The following is a 24,271-nucleotide window of genomic DNA, read 5'->3' as shown; positions in this document are numbered from 1 at the left end:
TCTCACACACTCTCTCAGGAACTCTCTCACGCACCCTCTCTCATTCTCTCTCGCACTCTCTCACGCTCTCTCTCTAACTCTCTCACTCACTCTAACTCTCTCACTCACTCTCTAACTTTCTAACTCTCTCACTCACTCTCTCACTCTCTCTCCAATTCTAAAGTCTTGAGTGTTGAAAGCACTGAAAAAAAAAAACAAAAAAAAAAAAACGATTTCACCACACAAGCCGCTAGCCAATTTGCACTCATGTAAATCTGCACAATCCCTGCCAATGAGGAGAATTCATTGAGTGCTTTAGCGGCATTTAGCGATTTAATGGAAGGCTCCTTCAAATGACCTTCCAGCAAAGACCATTACTTGAACTCCTCTGAACACACACACACCACTATCAACTTGAGACTTCGTCGACGTAGGTAATTCGCCGTTAACTCCATCCACTCCATCCTTGAAACACTGCTCGCTTTAATTGTGAAAGAGTTCAGAGAATAAGAGAACGGGAACAGATGGGAAGAAAGACTTGAGAATGTGATCAAGTCTTGCCGCCTCCTGCGCTAAAACTGTTTCAACCTGACCTTGAGAGAACATCCATACATGCGGAAACATGTAACACATCACTCTTATGCAGAAGTCGATTTTCCAGCCAGCAAAAAAATAATGAATAAAACTACAAGAAAGAATGACTAACCCCCTAATTTAACATCAGGTAAATGAAAAATAGCGCCATCACACACACACACACACACAAAAAAAAAAATGGCACACCTCCATCAACCTCATAATAACCCTCGGTAACCCCATTTAAATCAATTTTTCCCGTGAAAAGCTGGACTTAATACTGGAGCACACACAAACACAAAAAGGCAGCTCGGACTCGCTAAACACACCGCAATCGTATTCAATACGAGGCCGAATCAATTACAGCAAATTTAAGGCGGCCCTTGCGAGAATGAGCGGCGTGCACGCGTCATCTAATACTCAATACGTCTGCAAATGTTGTAATAACCGTAGATATTGTTTAGCTGTACGCCACGGCGCGTGCGGTTACTGGAAAAAACGAAAAAAAAAAAAGTGTAATAATGTCAGGGTGTAGACACGGAAGGAGACGCAGAAAAAGGATTTAGAATAATAGAAATGAAGCAGGTGAAAGAGAGATTGGCTGATTTGGTTTTGATGGTGCTGATGGAAGCTTTTGAAACAACATTGTTGCCTTGTCTTTTAATGGTGGAGATATATATATATATATATATATATATATATATATATATATGAATGTTAAAATAGTAAAAAAAAAATCTAAAAGCGGTAAAAAATCGATTTGAACTGCTTAAAATATGCATCGCTTTAAAAAATAAAAATAAAAGAATCGATATGGAAATTTTGATCGCAAAAGGATTCGGAACGATATCAGCCAGATGTATTGTACATTTATTTTCATGTTCAATTCTGGCAATAACAGAACACTAATGAGACGAAAATGTCGTTAAACAGTCAAAAGAATTTGTTCATTTTGCATTTTTTTTCTTATAACGTCAAAAAAAAAAAATTGCTCTTTGGAACAAGGACAAAACGCAGATGTTAAAATAAAAACACATTTTGGGTATGAAATTAGTTATTTTGGAGAAAAAAATAGATGAAAAAATAGAAATGGAAAATGAAAATCTATTCGGAACTTTAGTGAATCGTTACATCCCTAATATATATATATATATATATATATATATATATATAATGTAAAAGAATAAAAACATTTTGGTGATGAAATTAGTTATTTTGGGGGAAAAAAATAGACGAAAATGTTTTTATAGAAATCGGAACTAAAAATCGATTCGGAACTTTAGTGAATCGTTACATCCCTAATATATGTGTACTATTTAGTATTTTTCTTATTATCAATATATTCATGCAACAATCCATATTTGGACATCACCAGAATAAATTTTCCTCCAGATCCATTGAACACGATCCACTTGTTTTTCTGGATGTTGGCGTAGGATTGTTTCTCCCCCCCCCCCCCCCCCCCCCCCCTTGTGATTCCAGGCAGAATAATAATGACAGTTCAGCGAGATCTCCGTGCATTTAGCAATTAGAAACGCAGCAGGCACTGGGAAAGAATGCCTTTCATGCTCCTACTGTTGTGTTGACAATGACTCGCTTTTTCTGCGCTGGTCCTAATCAGCATCATCTTTGATGTGCTGATTGGCCAAATAGCGTCGTAATTGACCGCCTTCCTAAATAGCCTCTTGACCAGCTGCCGTAGAGGTGACTCAGTCACCCGACATCCGGCCAGCTGGTTATCGGACTAACCAATTGAGCGGCAGACTAATTGCCTCGCAAACAGGAAAGCAACATTTACGGCAGACGGGACGCCGAGGCACGGGAGGGGCGCACCTCGCCGACCACCCCGCGCTGATGACACTGATTGCAATCACTGCCGAGTGTGCATACAAAGTGCACGCTAAAGCACGCAAATATTCACAACCAGGTCCCGAGGCCAGGCGCAATCAGAAAGAAAATCGCAGGCAGCCGTCAACAACGTTGCGTTCGGAATGTATTAGGGTGAACCGTTTACCGGTAAAATTCTAAATAGATAGCATTATACTTTGAAATTGCCGTCATTAATATCGGATTTATCATCTCGGGGAGTAGCGATACAGCGTGTGCAGTCAAGTATAGACGTTAGCGATAGCATAAGCAGCTAACAGGATGAAGAGAAGTGTTATTGATATAGAGATCGTCCGGATAATTATTTTAAGTAATCAACAAACGCCAAATTTGCATTTTTTCTTTTTTGGTTTTATTTGCATATCACTCGCAACGAAACGTAATGATCTTCCTGTACATACTTATATTGTAACTTTATTACCGTCGGTTTTCACACACTGTTAGCGACATTTTTATACGTAGTTTTGATACCTAACGAATTTTCTTTTTTTATGCTGCACCTCTACCGCATTTTTCTAACAATTTTCCGATTATGTAAATTGCATAACTAACACAAATAATTCCGGTTTGAATCTATACTGAGGGCACAATCGATATTTTTGATCATAGCCGTGTTGCACCATTACCAGTAAAGCCAAACAAATATCAAATAATTTACAGTAGCATGTGTTGAAGTAACAACCGGCGGTCAGGTGATTTCATTGTTTTCAGTTTCACTTTTGCGTGACCCCGGAAAAGTGGACTGTACACCCAAGTCGATAAAATCCTTTGAGGAAAAAAATTTATATAACAAATAAAAGTCAAATTCTCGCTGTGGGGGAGTACATCGAAAAGCATTTCCGATTATGCTCAACGCAAATAATCGTTTCTGTTCCAATGAATGATCTTGAACTGAACTGAGTTGAGCCCAAGGCCTTGCTCAAGGGTACTTTGAGGGTAAAACCTTTCAATTTTCAGACTTGTTCATTTGGTCCACCATTCGATATGTGCATACAAAGACTCCGCTGCACTTTTTACTCACTTAAGCTCTGCTTTAATCCAAAAGGCCATTACAGAATTCTAATAAAGCAGGTGGAACAGGTCCCACGCTGCTCCGTTACATCCTCTCCCACCTACTGTGCTCTCAGCCCTCTGCCCTCGCCTACTGATAAACTCAGAAGAGTCCAAGAGACGTAACCTGCCTCGCCCAGTCAGCCTTATTACATTTGCTTGTTTGCGCCTCACCGGCCACTAACACCCTTTCATTATGGATAGTCATCGCCAAGGGGTGCTATCGCTTCAAAGACACCCCGCTTTCGTCTTCCGTGTCCATGCTTGCGAGGGTGCAGGTGGAGGTGTGATGAGGCGGACGGGCGGGCGAACTACAGGGGGGCCGGATGTTGGTCAGGACGATTATCGTAAAAAAGCCGCGGCCACGTGATTTATGTATTTATTCATCAGCGTATTAAAAGGTTGGGCGATTTTCTAGGTCGCCGACGAAAACCCGTACGGTGAGGAGAGCGGCTGGTAAAGACGATACTTATACACGGATGTTTGCGATTGTATAAAATGGAATAAGGATTGTGGCATATGCATACGTTGGCGTCTGTCTGCTCCGCCGGCTGCTGGTTAATGAGTTTGAAAGGTCAAACACCCCTCAGGAAGATTAATGGGGGTTTCCGTGACATGAGGGTAATGGTTTATGAGGCCCTGCCGGACACATTTCCAACATGACAGTCATTACCGCTGCTCAGCGGAGACGGGGAGGACGGATTACAAGCAAACACAAAGACGCGCTAAACTCCTGCGCAGCAGCATTGGATGATAAAAAAAAAAATACACTTGACGAGTGTCTGTCAAGTAGACGCAGGCACCCGCCAGCAGTGGGGCCGATTCCTCGAGCGTAATGCGATCCTTTTGGGACCAGGTGAAAATCATAAAAGTGTTTCACAAAGCAGGCCATCGCTCTTCGGAAAGTCCTGAAATAAAATTGAGGATATAAGTAACGGGTAGACTTATAAGGGAAACAACGGCATTTGATGAAAGATTTTGACAAAGCTACATTTTGATAATTAGCAAAACGAATAGGAATAAGTACAGAGCCAAACTCATTGCGGAAGAAAGTTTACCGTATTTTCCGGACTAGAAAAATAGAAAGCCGGAGCTTTAAAAAATGCAAACCGCTGCCGCTTATATCCAGGTGCGGCTTATAATACGGTAATTAACTGACAAGACAAATATTATGTCGTCTTACATTTAGAGAATCTTCTTAAATCGTGGATTCAATCGGAAGCCAGAACAAGAAAATACCCGAACGCGTAGGATGTAAAATATGTTAACACGCTTGACATATTTCTTCCTCCCGTCGGTTCAGGACTTGTCCAGGCGCAGCTTGTAAGTTCTGCCAATGTGTCGAGTTCAGAAACGGTAAAGGAGAATCAGTGGACATGAAAAGTACATTATGAGGTCATGTTCACGGGTCGGCTAGTCTCAGACAGAAGAATAAGGCGGAGTTTTACGGAGAAGTTTTTTTTTTTTTTTTAAGCATAGCTGTGTTATATTGTGAGACGCACAAGCTCAAAATTATGCACATAACGTTTGAACAAAAACCTTCACTTGTCAGCTCGCGTGACTGTTGCATAACGAGAGCTGGACGACGGGGCTCGATTTTGCCCGCTGCGGCCAGCGGCGTTAAAACATGATGGATGACCTTGCCTACTTTATCCAAAATGAAGCGAGAACACTAAAGGAAAATATTCTGCTCGCTTTGTATAAAATACAAACATAAATTTAGAGCAAAGGCATGATTTGGTTGTCAAACAGCCATTTCTTTTTCTCAAAATCGTCAAATCTTTGACCATTCCGCAAGGATTAATTCGGTTAGATTAGTCGATCTTTCCCAATTGTGACCGCAATTTTCGGCCACAGTTGGCCTGACAATTAATTTAATCATTTTCTACTCCGGCAACTATATTTGATTGAAGAAAGAAATGCAAAGAGCTTCTTAGCAGGCTTCAATAAAGAGTGAGTGAGTGCAGCCTTCAGACTCAAGAGCGACTTCATTAGATCAACTAGTCTGCCTTTTAATATTCAGGCTTGAATGACAGTTGGGGAGGAGGCAGACTTGCTTTGTACTCCTACAAAAAGAAAAAGGTACTGTATAAGTTTTTTTTCCTTAGTGGGGTTAACTTTAGTCATGAGAAACACTTTCTAAGGATATGAGTATGATGTTATTTCTCTCGGATTATTTAACATTTGCATGACTTTTTAACAAACTACAAAAAGTTTAATGAAGATGAAGACATTATATGTAACTAATAAGTTATAATTGGGGAAGTAACGATTAGCTCAAGCCTTGATTCGATTTTCGATTAGGTTTGATTTTTTTTCAAAATGAATAACGACTTTTATAAGTAAAAGCTTTTTTTTTTTTTATTGAAACATCCTCATTGTCCTTGTTACAATTGTTTCTTGTAACTTTACACAAAAAAACTTGAAAATGAACGAATCATTTTGGCTGTTTAATTATATTTAGGGATTAACCGTTTTTCTTAGAGCCAGAATTTATCATGAAAATAAATTAAGTTACACTAGAATTGACTGTTCATTAAAAATCCTTTTCTCATTGAAATGTCTATACCGATTCTTTATCGATTTTTCACGTCGATGCCTACTTTCGATTTGAAATTGTTTTCTGATTGAAATGTCGATACCAATTCTTTATTGATTTTTCACGTCGATGCCTACTTTCGATTTGAAATCGTTTTCTGATTTAAAAGTCTATACCGATTATCGATTTTTCACCTCGATGCCTATTTTCGATTTTAAATTGTTCTCTGATTGAAAAGCCTATACCGATTATCGATTTTTCACCTCGATGCCTATTTTCGGATTTTAAATGGATTTTCGATTAATTGTTAAATCCCTAGTTACTATAATTCTAAAAATAATAAACAGACCACCACCAATGCCAAACGATCCTTCCTAAGGCATTTTGCTGAAGATCCCAAAATGCCGTCGTGTGATTTTGTCCAATACAGCCGCAACACCCCCGCCAACTTTTCTCACACATGCACACCCACGCATTTTGCCCTCATACTGCTTGATTCGTTCTCGCCAATCCAAGCATAAGTGCCTGCTGATGCTATAGTCTTTACCAAGAACAGAGGGCTTCACATCAACTTATTGGCTTCCAATAGTCACACAGCGTCTCCTTTACACGGATGCAATTTGTCAGTCTATCAGTCTCAGTCGATGTCTTCGGAGTGGACTGGGAAGTAAATAAGGATCTGGCTGTCCGGCTACACTGACTCGGAGGAACACACACAACGTTTGATTACACGCAACATACAGGAGCAATGACAGAAAGCAGAGGTGGCACCTTACAATTCCCTTAACGCACTTGGCGTTATTCCCCGTACGGTTTCACACCTCAGCAACTCTTTCCTCAAGCCCCTAATTTTTGTTTGAAGGCCCGCTTTCGTTTTCCTCCAACTGTCCGTGATGTATTGACGAGACAATGTCGTGCTGCTGCGCCTGTCATCAGCACAAATCGCTTTGACCTTTCATACTCGCAGAGGTCAGAGTTATCGAACCGAGCGCCCGCACACATAAATGTGCAGAACATCCAGTCCATCCGACCCGGGTGAGTGCAAATAACCTTGCGTGTATCGCGATTAGTCCCTGTTGATATGGAAAGTGCACGTCTCAGCATTTGTCACGCCAAAGCAAGATGTCACAACTTTATTTTACAATAACCTCTAAAACACTTGGGTTTTTTTGGCCACTTGGGGGCAGAAGAAACAAATTGTCAACATAAAAGCGGCAGAGCCTTTTAGAGATCAGCTCCGTTTTGGCACATTAAGATATGAAGAATTCAAATGTATAATTCTTTAGTGCACAACGGATGTGCATGGTGCAACTGCCTTAAAAGGGTTGAAGTGATCCGCATCAGTGGAGATGCTTGCAAAAGACAAGAGGTGGTGCACACATATATGCAAGTAGCGAAAAACTGCAATTTAAGTAAAATTATTGGAAATCAGTATATTACCATGAGTAAATATTATAAAAATTGAAAATGATTAAAAACTCAGATTTGGTTCTCATTTCCCTACAGATTTTCCCCCGCCTCATTCTATGTGCACCATGCATGCCACGGAAGATAGAAATGCATATATTCAGCGGCTAAAAATATTCCCACAGTGGGATCATTTCTGTCAGATGAGAGCAGATAGCGAGGCTTATGGAAATATGCTGCAGCAAAGATGTCCCCATTGTGAGAGTGAAAGATGGCTGAGCTACAAGCTCACCTATGCACCAACATTGCTCACTGCAAACATGGCTGAGGCAAAAACCAATTACATGTTGTTTTAAGCTTTTGCCTGTTAGGCCGTCAAAGTAGAGTGAAACCTCGAAAATGGGATGGAACGCGAGCTAAGTCCCACATTTAGGACTTTGTTTTCACAGGGAATGCCCCATATATATATGTATATATACACACACACAATTCCACCATAAGGCCAAACAATGGGAATTAATGTTTCGCTGTGCATCCTGTTGGAACCCATCATCTGAATTCACGTGACAAAGGAGGATTGGGCCGCAGATCCATACTGCATAATAAGACTGCATGTGAACAACAGCGCATGCAAAGCCGGGGGAAAAAAAAAAGTCCCTCAAATGACTCCGGCATGACAACTGAGGAATCACTGCAAACCGGTCCCACTAACAGCACCGACCCAAACACAGCCTCAATCTCGCCAATCCTTGCCCTCACTGTGTGCTTATTGTTCTGCAAGCCGCTCGCTTCGTGCAGAATGGATGGGCGGACGAGGCGGGAGGTTGGGGTTGGGGAGGCAAGAAGGCATGTGGAAGTAAATGAGAGCCCGATGAGATGCCAAGGTGTGTTAGTGGTGAGGTGTGGGGAATGAGAAAAGCAGCCTGAAAGGGAGGGGAGTGGCTGGATTGACTGCGTTGGGGGTGATGGTTGCCGCCCGGCTTGGCCACCTCAGTTGTGTTAGTTTGTTGCTTCTGCCATATAACATACGTACGCTCCGACACAGCCGACACGTGCAAGACAGAAAGTAGGGAAGCAGGCACAAATAGGCCTGTCGTTAAATGGAAAATGCCTTAAAATGATTACATTCATTCTTACAAAGTATTGTTTGCAGAGGGGCGAGAAAATGACATACATACCCAAATGGTTAATGAACACGGCTCGCGGGATTGAGGAAGATTTTTTTTTAATATTTATTTTCTTTGTAGAGCAATTTTGCCAATCAGTGATTTTTTTTTTTATTCATTTTTTTTGCAGGTTAATCCCATGGATTTTTATCATATAATCAAATTATGACAAGATAATGAAAAAAATTTTTATTTTTTTTTTTTTTTTTTTTTTTGTTTTTTTTTTTTTTAAAAATCAGCAGCTCAAATTTTTTAAAAGTTCACATTGTGTTGGCAGCAAACTTTAGTTTCTTTCTGACTTGGAAAAAAAAAAATCTCTCCTGGAATATAATTTGGACGACATTTATTGAAAAAAACCTCAAAAGTCAAAGTGAAAATTCAGGCCTCTATTGTGTAAACAAACAAATAAAATTATTAATAAATTAAAAATATTTTATACTATATAAATATACTTTTAACTTAATTACGCCATTCCTCTTCGCTCACGTACCTCATCACGGATGAGATTTAAATTCTGGTTTCAGTTGATTTTCCGCGTTTGATTTTCTTGCCAGAATCCACACACTTATTGTCATGCTAGATTCAAAACTGAAAAGTAAAAAAAAAAAAATAAATAAATAAAAAAAAAAAATTGGATGTGTCCGCTTTAACGGCACACATGAAAAGTGTAACGAATCACCCAAGAACTTAATTGCGGGTTTAAACACGCTAGCCGTGTCCTTCTTAGCTTATCTTAGCTTCTTCATCGTTTCTTCCGACCTTTGTGACACTTCATGACACTTATTAGAAATGTACCTAATTCGCCGCGACACAGGCAATGATTACCGACTTCGGAGCGACTGTTCGGCACAAAAAGCTAGCTAAAGCTGTCGCTAGCTAGCTCCATCCGCGCGAGTAGCACGGAGCTATCCTCAACATCCCGACTCCTCGTGGTTGGTCACGTGAGCCCAGCGAAGCTTTTATGGACGTCTGATACTTTTTTATTTTTTTTTTTAACACTTGTCCGTGTCAGAGTAAACGTAAAAAAAAAAAATCCATTATTTCTTCAACCAAGGAAATTAGCTTGTGCGCTTACTCTTCAATGTTCATCTCCAAAGAAAGATTTTCTTGGAAAATGACTTGACACTCCAAACTCCTGCCGCTGAAGTGCAGGCTTGTGTTTGCGCAAGTGCGTGAATGCGTGGAAAAGTGCCTCTTTAATTGCTCCCCCCCCCCCCCGAACATATGTAGCCACATGTGCGTGCATGAGAGATCTCTTCAGCAGCAGTTCGGAAATTGTTACTTCAATCATGACTGCACACGAGTGTTTCATGAACGCGCTTGCGTGCGAGCACGGCATGTACTGTATGTGATCAAGTGCGTGCGTGGATTAAATCCTCAGATGCACATGCGTTTGGGCCGTGACATAAGTGTGTCAACGACGGCATGTTTTGGCATCTGTGCAACTCAATATGATTGCAAACACTCACCGGCCACTACGTGAGGCGCACTTGCATGATCTGATGCAATTTCAGGCAAGATTTTTTTTTTAAACTCTTTCATTGCCATTGACGGATATTTACGTCATTTTTACCTGAGAGTGAATGAGTTAAATGAGAGGTTATGTGACGTATGAAATCAGATATATTTATGATGGTAGTTGCTTAAAGTGGGGGTGAAAACATCTTACTGGGACGCGCTTTGAAAATCGGATTTCACGAGGAATTTCAAACTCATTAGCAGTCCTTGACAAATATATTGACGGACATCATCATGCTTTTTTCCCTCCACTTCAATATATTCAAACTGGTTAGGGATCACTTTCTCTGCTTCACAAGCCAGTTTCCAACACTTTATGTGCAATGCTTAATTTATCGTGCAGACCTGAGCAGTTTTCTGGTTCTTTCACTTCTCATCTTTAGAGGAGCAATACAAAAAAACGTAAATCTCATATCAGCATTCATAAAATCTCTTTCCATCACATTGAATTGCTAAAACGCAACATAACGGAGCGACCGCAATTTATGGCAACCGCAACAACACACTGGGGGGGTGGGGGGGCATTAGGAGTACTCCAAAGTATTTAAACCGGGAATAAATCTGGAGTGAACAAGAGCAGCGAACGCATCATCGGCCGGTGAGAAGACAAAGAAACCAGTTGCACAAAGATGCGGGACGAAATCAAACCACGTCATTGACGCCATCTGATTTTTGCCTGCAGGAAACAGACTTTGCATTCAAATGTGTCCTCTTTGATTTAAATACGCACTTGTTGTCTTTCTGGCAAAATTAAACCTGCAGCAACAAACTCATTGCAGTCGCTATTTAACACAAATGCCTAAAACTGATTCCTGTCAATTACGTCCACAAAGTTGACTTGAAAAAAAAAATTAAAAAAAAAAAAGCTTCTCAATATTAACTACATGTGCACCTGCTTTCTCCAAACACACAACAATCAGACATGTGTCTCTTGCACGCCACACTGCCAGTTTTGCCGTCCAAATGTGTCAATTAACTCCTTCCCCATACCTTCCTCCGCGTGACACTCTTCCAACGGATTCAGCAAGAATATCCAAAGCAGCGAAATCATCGTTTTACTGAGATCCATGTTTGTCTGGCCAGTTCCGCGGGGCTCTTGTCATCTCTCTCCAGTCTGCCCGCGCGTAAAGCTCCGCAGCAGAGGCGCACTCCCGCTTGATGGGAACAGAAGCCGTCTGGGTAAACAGTGCTCGGATGTGGCAGGCGCGCGGTCTATTTAATACCTCGGGGGAGGGGTTTTGTGAGGAGATTGACAGCTCAGCGGTGCAATGATGGAGGGGGGGGGGGGTGAAGCAGAGCGTGCGGGAGCTTCGGCCAATCACAGGGCAGCAGACGCCAGGTGTTCCTACTATAGTGGAGTCCTCCACAGCGTGACTACGCGCCACTGCTACTGAAATGCACTCATCAGGAAAATGGAGAAGCTATAGAAAGCCGATGAAGTATTTAAATGAACTGAAATGGATCGTTGCAGCAGCTGACAAAATAGACCTGTGATTAAGCACGCTTTATATATACAGTCTTTTTTCAACTAAATCAATTTATTTGTTTCTTAACACCCAAACAGAAAAAAAGTTACACGACTTTGACATGTATATTTATTTATATTCAAATCTGTTATTTAAAAAAAAAATTGCAAACGCAATTTAGTTGTCAAGAAAACTAATATTTACCTTATTTAGTCAATATTTTCGTATTTTCTAGCTTCCGGGATGTCATGCTGGACTCCTGTTTGGAGGAAGAGAAAATTTCAATTTATTATTAATTATTAGTGGAGAAATCGTTATGTGTGTGGTGCAAGGTTAACTTAATTCATTTAATTTTTTTCCAGTTAATTTTAGTTTTGATTTATTAGTTTTAGCATTAGTTTTATTTATTTTTTAATAAATTTAGTATTTGTTTATTGTGAAATAAAGTTAAGTAAACTAAATTTTAAAAAATCATTTAACGGTACTGTTTTTTAAAAATGTTTTGTTTTTGTTGCTTCATTAATTTATTTAAATTTATTTGGATTGGACAGATTTTCAAATTTAGTGGAGATGTGTCACATGGGATTCCATTTCACGTGGTTGAAAGGTGCAATACAAAAATGTCCTTTGCACTGCAACAAAGTGTAACTTCTCTCATCTCTTTATCTGTAATTTACTTTTTAATATTTATGCCAAATTAATTGGGGTTGATATCCATGCATGTTTACAATATGTTGAGTATAGAATAAATTACATTGGACATTGAAGTTTTTATACTCACATTTTATACTCACACTGCCACAGAGTGGAAACTGAATTCAGGCTGCCTAGTCGGCAAAAAGGATTTTTTTTTTTTTTTTTTGCATTTCATCTGCGAGCACTAAGCTGTGAAAAAGATGCAATAGGTATGTAACAGTATGTAACAGTTTTCTAACTCGAATTTTTATTCACCAAACAGGAGCGGAATTTGATTTTCTAATGAACTTTTTCCAATCAATCCGACAACAACAAGCCAATCTCAAAGACGATCCCTTTCATGAGACTTGTCCTTTCCTCAAGTGAATATTGACAGAATGCGACATGAAGTGAGAATACACGTTTGGCATATTCCCAACCAAGCGAATATTGAGCAACTCTCTCAGCTTTGCGCGCACCTCGTGAGAATCAGGCGAACGATAGAAAATGCTGTTTCAAGGGTTTGCATCATGTGGCAACGCTTCCAGGTCGGCCACTCTGTCTCTCGCTGTCATGCCGACGGAACAACTTTGCACTGAATTGATTACTCACAGAAGTCGCGCACTGATCGGCATGTCAAATCACAATTTTACAAAGCGAAAATTTGTCATTTGAATGGAGATTAGGGCTTCAAAAATGAACACTTTAGCATATTCATTTATTGATTGGGAAGAACATTTTGTTCAGGTTCTTCACGTTTAAGAATTAAGCGTTTTATTGTTTTCTGCTTTTGAGTTAAATTCGCCCTCACAAAAAGAAATCTGCCAATGAATCACTTTAATGCTATCAAACCTCGGCAGTGTAGCACTTCAATTTGGACCACCAGCCTGTGAATGACAGCTTCATAAAAAGTCTATTTAGCACACTCCTTTTAAAGCAAATCTCCCCAAATCTGCACACACGCTAAAAGAAAAAAAAACATTTGAAAAATGGGCACTGCTCCTCCCTTTTGCTTCCTAAGCAATCTCACAGTCCACTATTAAGGTTGTCACCCTGGCACCGATGGATCCCTCTTCTATCTACTCGATAAAGCTCACATCCGTATGATTATACATTATGGGCCATCATTCTGACGGATCCACCCCAGTGGGCGGGCGTGTGGTTTTAGTTCTGCAAACTGAAGAACCCCGTCCTCTGCTCCTCTATAATGGTGATTTAGTAGCGCCGAGGCTAAAGGGTCCGCTCGTGACATTCTGATCCGGCTCACCTCATATTCGTTATATGGACACTTGGTTGGGATTGTGTTTTCTGTGATTTTCCTGCTTCTTCCACACACACACACACACACGCACACACACACAAAAGCCATGAACTTCACAAGATAAAAACAATTTTAGAAAGTCCAAAATATTAAGTCTGTTATTACTATGTTATTGCATTTTGGCAAGCTACCACAGGCGCCCACCCCCCACATTTGCGACGGAAAACTCACGATCGAGACAATTGGCCACCATTTAAAGAATTTAAGGGCTGGAGCACGTAAATGTGAGGCGAGAAGTTGAATGGAGATGAAAGCAGATTGAGTGGTGTTGTTTCATAAACAGTACGATACACGTCCCAGGTGAATTGTACTATAGCTGTTATTCCCGGAAGAGGACCCGCACTTAATGTGTCTTGAAGATGTATACGCCCACTCATACGGTGTATAGAGTACAGTTCACTGATAGTATAGACACACACACACGTCCCATGTTCGTCTGAAAACAATGGAAACACAGTGTTTTAAATTTGGCGTCATTCCACTACTTTAGTCTACTGGGTTTGCGGTAAATTCTCACAGGCTTTATGAGCTGATTAGCTGCAAGGCATTAGTCACAATCACACCAACGTTTAATAATAAAATTGGGTCACAGATATGCCTCAACAATAAACGGACTGATTGTTTTTAATTAACGTAATATAATTTACTTTTTTTTTTTTTTAATAATCACAATTTATGATCCCTGAGTGGATTTATTCACTTCAGACTTTATTTGTGCAAATGAGAGCATAACCTTGACGGGTGGTTTGGTTATAAATCAGAATTTTATATTTGATATCGACATAATCCATGATGCGAAAGTCGCAATGGCACTTTCAAAGTCTTCCAAAGATCCAAATAGACGCTTAATTTGTTTACATTCATCACATTTGAGAAACGACGAACGGAGAAGACCGAGCAGTGTGCGCTGGTAAAATGCTAAAGAGCCAATGGGGAAATTACCGCTAATGAGTCCTTGTGATGAAATTAGTTGCGGGTTACAAGAGTGTCATCAAGGTCATATAAATTTTGGCAAGCACGCTCACTAACTACACGCCATCCTAATGTCACCGCAGACATTAAAGGAAAATTGCTTAGATGTAAAATGTTCCGTATAGATCTTTGCTCGCTGCATGTGAACCGAATCCAGTTCACTGTAAGGAACGGAAGCTTAATCTGTTTTCTTTAGTTCAGAACAACAAAAATGTCTCTGATTTCACTCAATTCCAGGATATGTGCATGGTGTTCCAGGATAACTGCGCTCTCAATACGTTGAATTCCAGGATATGTGCATGGTGTTCCATGATAAATGCGCTCTCAATACAAACATCACTCGTTCTTGCATATGCCCAGACGAGTGAAAAATGTTTCGACTTTGCAGTGTCGGCCAGATGTCCCAGGAGACACGGATGGGAATTCATCACCAGAGACATGTAATTTTTGTCACACACTCCCTTGCACACACAATCATGCATATGAAGGGACGACCGTGTCATTACGGGACTAGTTGAAGAACTCGGGCAGCATGTGGAGGTCGTTTCTAAGAGCGGTAGAACTCTTTGGATAAACCCCATTGTGATTATTCAAATCAACATGTAAAGTGATGACCTGCCACGTGGCATTGGAGAGTCAATGCAACACAATCTGTGATTATCAAATTGCGGGAAATATGACTTTTGTCCTCTGCTAACTCAAGTATACCTGGATTGGAGCTGCTATTTTTTTTGCCATTTTTTGTCAGTGACTCTTAGCCTCGTTTATGCTTTTGATGCATTCTGTTGAACTCTAAATCAACCAAACGGAGATTCTGGTCTTTGGGAAGTGGTGGCTGTGTCTTGTGTCATTTCAAAACACAATATCATGAGCACAATGCGCGGCATGTCTTGCACACTGTGTAATTAAGCGGCTACGCAACACGGGGGCACATGGTGCTTTGATTAGATTAGGGATGCTCAAATCAAAGTAAGTTTAATAATATCTCTTGTGTTGCAATTATGCCGTATAATTCTCCGTTCGCTGTAGTCATAGAGACATGCGCATAATCGACTCGCCAAACCCTCCGAACGCTCCGCATAATGAACCTCAGCAGATATGAATCGTTCTTTCTCACCCTCTCGATAAGTCTGCAAAACATCATTATGGGAAATCTGGAGTAGAGACAATAAGCATAAGAAAAGGCATTGAAACAAATTGATGAAACAAATGTAGGGAGAGATTCGACTCGAGAGTCTTTGGAATCACACATTTAAGCGTTTGGATCATCTCACAGGACAGAAATTCCTCCACGGGGGGGGGGGCGAGAAGAACTACCTCAATTGCTCGCGGGTACCAGGTTACTCTGAGGCCAATGCTGGGAACTATAAATAGAGAAGTGACAATCATCCATCCATTTTGATTACCAAGCAAAGTCCAATACAAGTTACGATTTTGAAACGACTCAAGCGCTTCCTTATATGCATGGCAAGTTGAAGCGTTCCCCTATTTGCAAGTGCAAAACCCACAAGAAGAAATGTCAACATCCTTTAGCGCCACTCGTCAACGTCAAGCATGCGTGCTGACGGTGCTCAATTTTGTTGGGACAACAGCGCTTATTTACATAATTGATTGGACCGACTGCTTATGGAGCCGGCGCCGAGCGGAAGAGAGGAGCAAACACCGTGATGATGACATTTGTTCTAGCGAGAGGATAGCAAGCTGTCTGCCAGATTAGCAAAATGTGATGTAAGGTGAGCAGGCCGAACGATGAGGAGCTAAGCGTATGCAAATCCAAAGTGGAATATTCATGTTCTCCTATTGGGGTCCCACACTCTGGGATCTCTCCAGGCGAGTGAATGAAAAATTGTTCCACAAACTTTCTCTGAACTTTCTCTACCCCCCCTGTTGGCATTAAATATGGAATACTGTGCTGTATGAAACCAGATTGGGGATATGGTCACAGATGAATCGCGTCTTCATTTGGGGATCTTGTTTAAAGCTGTCGAATGATGGCGCTTCCCTTTTTTTTTTGTTTACAGAAAGAAAACTTGATGCTTTAGCCATGGAATTGTTGGTTATTTGGAAGCGAAGAAAAATAAGCAATTAACGGCAAAATTGTGTATTACGTTACACGGTTTTAGGAATTGCATCTACATGTGTACTGCTTTCAGTCAATCAGTCTCCACATTACAGAAACATTTTGTTCATATTGTAATTCTCCCCAAAAATTCTCTCATTTTGTAATGATCAAAATCTGATTTATAATAAAAATTATGTTTAACGTTCAAAAATTTGCATTCATGTTCGGAATAATTGGAATTTTTGGTGCATTTTCAGAGATGCTTAAATTATTGCTGCTGTTTTCTCTTGATAAGGCAGCCTCGCTCTTTGTGATGTTCAAGAGGGATCCTTCTAAAAAATATTTAAATATTAAATTCAAGCAAAGCACACGAAAAAAAATAAATCGGCACCTTTATGTTTAAGAAAGAAAAACTCAAGAGTTTACGATCTGAGGCTGCATTGATTTGCACTCACTGATAGCTAAAAACAAAAAACCCGACTTAATTGGCTCCTATGAGCCGTGATCTGACTTGTATGACGTTCATATTTTCCTTTGTATATTTTTCTCAAAACGATTCATATTTGAGGTTAATTTCAAGTACGACTTTGCACTTTATGATGACCTGACGCACAAGAGAATTATGTAAATTCATCACTTTTTTCCAGAATATTTTTTTCAACTGCTGCTCCATTTTTACACATTGATGTAATGATTTCTTTTTTTTTTTTTTATTATCCATATTTGTTTCAATGATTTACTGTGACTAAGCAGCGGCGCGCCATGCTGCGTTGAGAGTAACGTTACTGTCCGAATTTTCCCAAGTCGCACTGGACGTTTATTAATATAAAAAAAAAAAAAAATCAAGATTAACTATCTGATTTTTAATACTAATAAGCTTGTTAGGTATCCAAGTTCTCTAAACTTGACGCACCAACATTTTTTTCCGCACTCACAATCTGCCTCGATATCACATTACCTCTCCCGCCACAGGCCAAAACATGAATCTTCATTCAGAGTGATTTGGACAAAGACGGAGAACAGAAGCAAGACGACACCAAAAACTGCAGTGACTCAGTGCTTGTAATATGATTTGTCATTCCCTCCGCTCTCTCTCTGATGCAATTACGAGACGGGCCGCAGCCGACGGTGTCAGCTGAGATGGTGGCCCAAGATAGCCGCAGCTGAGCACAAACCAGGAAGTGTTTGGCCCGCCTGCGATCTGTCTCTCCAGAGTCAGGCCCATCAGTTGTGGCAAGGTGACAGGTGCAAGAATTCTCAAATTCTTCTCATTATCAAGTTGTGTTTTGCTGGACAATATGTCATTTCAAGTTGCTGGTTAATGTATGCGATGATTAATCGGTGTACATCCTAATGCGTAAAGCTTGTCGCATACATCACTTTGTGTGGTCACGGTGCGTCCTGTGGGGAATGAAGCGTCTGTTGCACGCCACTTTTTCCCAAGCCTTTTACTGCGGCGCCCATCTGTCAAACAGCTAAATTTCTTCCAGGCTCTCATTAATTCTGCCACATCAGTCCCCCAATATGTACAGATATCAAACATTCCTATATAGTACACCGAGCTGCAACAGACACGCCATTCTGCCCTGAGAAAGAAGACTTACACTTTTTTTTTGTCATGTTGCCTACAAAAGCAAATATTAAAAAAAATAAATAAATAAATAAATAAGTGATGGGATGGTTTCATGACTTTTTTTATTTTCTTTTTTCCCCGCAATTCTCACATATTATACTCACTTTCGAGAATAACTGAAGCTTTATTAGCAGTGACATAACGAGGATTGGTTTAAATGAAGATGATGGTAACGGCACTAAACAAGCTGGTGTGGGAGGCTCTATTTTTATCCAAACAAGGGGGTGGGGGGGGAACAAGTAATGACCTTTGGGTTTGACCTCTTTTATGGAGTCACAACTCCATTAGGAGCCAGAAAGAGGTGGCTCCTACAAATTTAGATAATACATTTTAAGCAAAATGTATTTACAGAACAATTAACGAGTGACAAATCGCAACAAAAGCTGCTGGCAACGCAAGCGAGGAGAAAACTAAATAAAACTCCCTAGCAACCTGCACGGGGAAAAAATGACAAAATAACTGGAACCAAAATAATCGAAACCATGACAATTGGCTAGCTGCAAAAAACAGTTTGCTAACTATGCAGCAGAAACGTCCAATTAGAGGGGGGGCACTTGTGACCCTGGAGAACATTCTTTGTTTGTCGCTGTCCTACAATAAAGTGTAATTGCGCAGTCACTCCAGTAGTTGGCAGCGGCGCTCTCATTGCCCATTGTGCGCAGCGAGTATTAACGCTACGGTGTAGGTTTTTTTTTTTTTTTAAACAAAAATGCGATTATTTATAGTTCCGGTGGAGAGTGCGTGGTGGGGTGGGAGCGTAAATTATTTGCTTCTTGCTCTGGGGGGGCGTAAAATTACTGGATTAAGAGGTCCTCCAATTTGATCAGTTTTCTACTGACGACCAGTTTCCATTGTTTTAAACCAACTAGTCCGATAATTATTTCAATAAAAACAGTCTTGTATCATTCCCACCGAGATACTTTAATCCCCAAATGATGACTTCCCTGTTGCTGAAAGCCCCCCCAATTCCCACCCCTTTGGGCCCCCACTCACTAGTACACATCCTCCCTGATTTATTCTATTTCATTCTGTCAGTCCTCTCTTTTGGCTCCAATCTCCCCCTTTCCCCCCCGCCACAATCGCTTAGCATCTCTCTTTTCTTCTTCCGTTTCATCTGTAAATCCCTGTTATTGCCAATCCTGCCTTTTTGTTGCGCTTTCACATGCATAGCATCCCCCCACAACACCCCCCCCCCCCCGACCCCCAACTTCAGCTCCCTCGCTGACTGGTGGCTTAAGGGCTAGCTGGAAAGCCTGAAAGCGCTGCAGAATAGATGGTAGGGGGGCAGGATCCGATTGCCATGTCTTTCCCGCTTGGCACTGGCAGCCAGTAGCAAACTGGAAATCTAACCTGGTCCCAGTGCCAGGGTTTGGGTGGCCCTGCTCAGTTGACCCCCATAATGTTGACTGAGAGGGGGGGGAACTGAACATATCTAACCAGAGGGTATGGAAACACTCACACCACCACTGCATGCGAAACTGCACACGTGGGCCTCATTTCCACGCACATACCGCCATCACACGCTTTAAGTCCACTCGCTGATGAAATCGTCCCAATGACACAAATCCACATGCCATTTTTTGTTTCATACACCCTCTCCCTTTTTTTCCGCCGCTCTCTCACTTTGCCGCCACTTTGTCGCACGCACGTACCGTACATACTGAATATCGTCCTTCACTCAACTTAATCCGCGTTGATCCTGACATCACAACAACACGCTATCGTAAACCGATAATCAAACTGCCCAGTTACTCATATTCTTTTTTTTTTTTTTGGTCTTTGAATATGTTGTGGATTTTTTGCAATGGCTCTGCACTAGGTAAAACACACAAAGATACAAATTGTCACTTCAGACTAAAAATTGTTTGATTCATGATACTATTGGTTAGCACTGTAGAAAATCGGCAAACGGTTCTGTTTCTAACTCCAAAAGTAAAAAAAAAAATTTCTTTTTTTGCGCTTCTCTTTTAAAATCGACTAATCTCTATTTGACATTTCAGCTGTGATAGAAGCACTCGTCGCATATAATTGAATGGCACATCCACAACATGTAATGCCGTGCGATGATAAACGGCTATTAGCAGCTTCTCGTCCGACATCGTCGTTAAAGGAAGAATTTTAATCGTCCGGCTCTCGTGCTGCATCCCATCCGAGTTGATGTCGCTAATTTTGTGGGCATGCGAATACATGTCTTCATTTGCAAAGACCTAATTGCTTCGCACGCCCCCACAGGGAGGTGAGTGGTGTGGTGGAGGCAGGTGAAAGTGGATGGATGAATAATGAATCCACTTCACCGCTATGTTTAAACCTCACAACCCCCCTGTGAGCTGACCTCAGGAGGGAAAGGCACGCATACCATTCCGGGAGTATTCTCCGTACTTCATACCTCCCTCATACTGCTTTTTATCTCCTCTCTCTTTTCAAATTCTGTACAAATTTAGCCTTATAAGTCACGTTTAAACAGTCCCAACAAAAATTGGAGACTCCGAAACACCAAAAAATGTGAACATGCTTATACGCAGTCTCTTTGTTTAACTAACACGAGTTTCATATTCCAGACAGTCTGCACTTCCCTCTGCAGTCGAGCGATAACGGCTTGGCCAAACACTATAATCAACGAGCCAGAGAGGTCATTGGCTCACCTAGGAACACAGCAGCAGAAAAATGCTTATCTCTCCCTATCAGCATGTCAACCACCCTCACCTCCACCTCATGCTCCTCTCCCACCTTGCCTTCAACCACTTTCCTCAAAAGATTGTTGCCCTTGCCTCCTTCACCTCTGCAAGATGCGCACGGGTGTGTGTGTGTGTGTGTGTGTGTGTGTCGCACAGCTCAGATTGCTATTCCATTTGAATGTGCGTGAGGAAGAAATACGGGGAAACGATCTAATCCCGTAAAAATAACAGAGGTGGGAGGAATCCCATTCTCCACCTGCCATTCCTGGTCTTGGCAGGAAAATGGCAGGCATCCCGGCGCTGGGATAAACTGTGATAACAAATAGCTCAATCTGCTTCGTGTCTTCATCTGTTATTATTTGAGCACACAGCAGCAAAGTCATGGAATTAGGATTAATGACAGCAATACCTGCTCAGGTATTATCAGGGAGCCTCTAATTTGAATATTCACACACAACAGAAGGATCATGGGGCGGTTGATTTCCTGAAAAGGAGAATCAAGGAAGAGGGCTTCGTCACTCATCCAGCAAGTAATCGCTGCAAAAACGATCTCAGTGTGTAGTCAGTGATAATTGTGGATATTTACAAGGAGACTCATTTTTGACACCTGGAGAGGATAAACACGGAAAGTCGTCTAAATTTTGTTTGTAATAAACTCACTACGTGGGGCTTTTTGGCTTCCTCATTATGTCACGTGAAAATATACTCCCGGCATTCCGGCTCTCAGGGACGAACGCTTATTTAGAGGACGGAGCCTGAAGGACGGAAGTGGGTTTTCGTCTGTTCCTTTAATGGTTGAACCAAACACTGACCAACATTTCACTTTAGAAACACGCCCTGCCGGTGAAAAGACGGAAGCACGAGAACTTTGTTATTTTATGAATAAGGGCGGAAGGACGATGACGGACCGGCAAAAAAAGTTAAAGTGCCGATATCTGCTGCACAGACTGTGTCACATTTCTTCGCTTTGGAGTCTTTAAGGGCTCTTTTTAAAAAAAGCAAATATCATCTGTTAAACTCATCGAAAATGTTCCAAAGTACAGTAAAACCAGAGCATCATATAACGCCGAATAAAAAAGCCACATTTTCGACTGCTGCAAGTCGTGACATACTAACTGAGATGTGCAACGGAACAGTCATCTACATGGACACTGAGCATTTGTCATCCATCAACGAGAATGGACAGCCTGCTGTCATCACCTCACGGGGGCCGTCAATTTCATTATTTCCGTCTCCGTCTGTCTCCCGCTCTTCCGTCCTGTCTTTCATCTCATCTTGGGCCTCACACTGACCTAAATATCTTCTGCTGCATGTGACGAGTTTACGTAATGGGGAAGAGAAGACAGGTCACGGAAGGGTGTAGCAATCACAAACACAAAATGCGACTATGCCATCATTCAGACACACACACACGCTGCACAGTCAGAGTAGCGCAGGTGGAAGTAATCTCCCATGAATATTCTATCCCAGCAGTAGCAAGCCATTTTAATTATCAGCCCCTCCCCGGCCTCGGTGAGGTCTATCCCAGGTAAATTAGCCTCGGCAAACATCCTGTCTTCAACCCAGCCAAATTCAATATGATGTCAAATAGAGCTCAGCGGCCACCACGCACACACAAAGCAGACACAAGTGTGCAAGTAAGAGAAAAAGAGTGAATGAAAAATATAAACTAAGTGCCAGCCGTACAATAAAAAAATCAGACCAAGTATTGCAAAGGAACTACTGTTTGCTATTCATCCAATTTCTACCCGGGTTTGTCCTTGCTCGAGTCACAGGTGACCTGCACCAGCTGAGTGGTCGAGAGGTGGGAGTACACCAGGGCATGGTTCTAAGCCACCCACAATTTTATTGTAGGGCCGTGCATTTCACACACCATTTATGAGACCACGGCTGGACCAATAATATACAGAAACACACTTACACAGGACTGAGTGAGTGTTGGACGACCTAGCTTCTCTTGAAAGGTCTGTGTTGAACATTGCCTCGCAAGTGTATCTGCAATAAAATCGACATTTTTCCCTTCTCCGGTCATTGTGGTTTAAAAAAAAAAAAAAGCAAAAATATATATTACATTTTCAAACGGTCGCCAGTTGCGACTTCGCATAGCGCTGCCCCCTCACGAGTGAAATCCAATCACAAAATGCGTTCATCACCTTCAGGCTCAATGAAACCAACTCGTGATCTGATTGGCTATCGCAACTGTCTATCATCTCTGAAAGCTCATTGGCTTAGACAGAACAGAAATCTGAAAGTCACGGAAGTCGTGAAATCTGCCTGGCAACACGAGCTAGCTGAATTCTGATTGGATAAAAACTCTCAGCTAAAAATACAACACTAGGATATAATATGACATCAATGTGATGAATATGATCGTGATTTCTCAATTATGTTAGGCCAGCAGAGAAGGCCTTGATGACTGCTCGCCACATATGCAAAGTCCAATGGAGATTCAGATCCAGTACACACCGCCATCAATTATCTTCTACTTGACGAATCGACCATGACCTGCCTACCCAGACTTTCTTTCTTTGGCCTACTGGATAAAATAAAGTGCAAACAGACATGAAGCAAACACAAACCTCAATATTTCCCCTTTCTCTGCGCCAAGAGCTCTCCCAGGAGTGATTATGTCCGCCTACCCCTGAGTGGTGCGACTACATTTAGACCTACTAATGAGCTGCTCCCTGGGTTTTCTCCAACTCTGCTACACTTCTAATCACAAGGACATCCAGAGTCTGATCTGCAGAGACCCGCCTGCTTGGCAGTTGATTACCATAATCAGGACTCATAAGACAGGTATTTAATTAGCCACCCTAAAGAACAGAGGTCTGGAAAGTGTCTACCGTGGGCTTGGTGAAATCATTTTACAGGGAAACTCATTCATTACTACATGGACCTTTAGAAGAGGGCAGAAAGGTGAAAATTGTTACGCCTTTCATTCCTATAGTTAGAATTCTTCTCTTACCTGACCCTTTGTCCTGCCGTGTGCGCCAGCCGTAAATCCCAAAGCAACCCTGAAAATGAAAAGAAAAGTTGTAGTTTATGCGTCTTAGTTTCTCATACAGGCCTTTCTGGAAACTGGTGACTCCGTTAAGATATTCAATCCGAGTCAGATATTCAATCCGAGTCCACTCAAACAATCGCACTGCCCATTTTAAAACAACAGTCAACAGAATTTCATTGCAACGTAACAGCTAATAAGGGAAGTCGCGGAGAGTGTAAACCGCCTGGAGCTGTTTTGATTTCCCTCTGCTCCGAGGCCCCTCCTACAATTGTCCAGTGTTTTACTTACAATTTGACAGGCATCAATGTTTCAAGAAGAAATGCCGGAGAATTACAAAACAT

The 24,271-nt window shown here is 41.4% G+C and overlaps 1 protein-coding gene across 1 annotated transcript in view; it reads right to left on the bottom strand.

Annotated features, from left to right (window-relative positions):
- The window catches only part of LOC148320945 (ephrin type-A receptor 10-like), a 35,809-nt gene extending 24,516 nt beyond the window's left edge, over positions 1 to 11,293 (bottom strand). The window contains exon 1 of the mRNA XM_088319445.1: positions 11,113 to 11,293. Coding sequence (XP_088175571.1) covers positions 11,113 to 11,191 — 79 coding nt within the window. The 5' untranslated portion in view covers positions 11,192 to 11,293. The remainder of the gene's footprint in view (positions 1 to 11,112) is intronic.
- Between the last annotated feature and the right edge of the window lie 12,978 nt (positions 11,294 to 24,271).

This window comes from Idiotropiscis lumnitzeri, chromosome 16 (assembly GCF_059441095.1).
Source record: "Idiotropiscis lumnitzeri isolate Australia: NSW breed Sydney's pygmy pipehorse chromosome 16, RoL_Ilum_1.0, whole genome shotgun sequence".
In the NCBI taxonomy this organism is placed as follows: Eukaryota; Metazoa; Chordata; class Actinopteri; order Syngnathiformes; family Syngnathidae; genus Idiotropiscis; species Idiotropiscis lumnitzeri.
The sequence above is the reverse complement of the archived record's forward strand: the minus strand, read 5'-3'. Positions and strand labels throughout refer to the sequence as shown.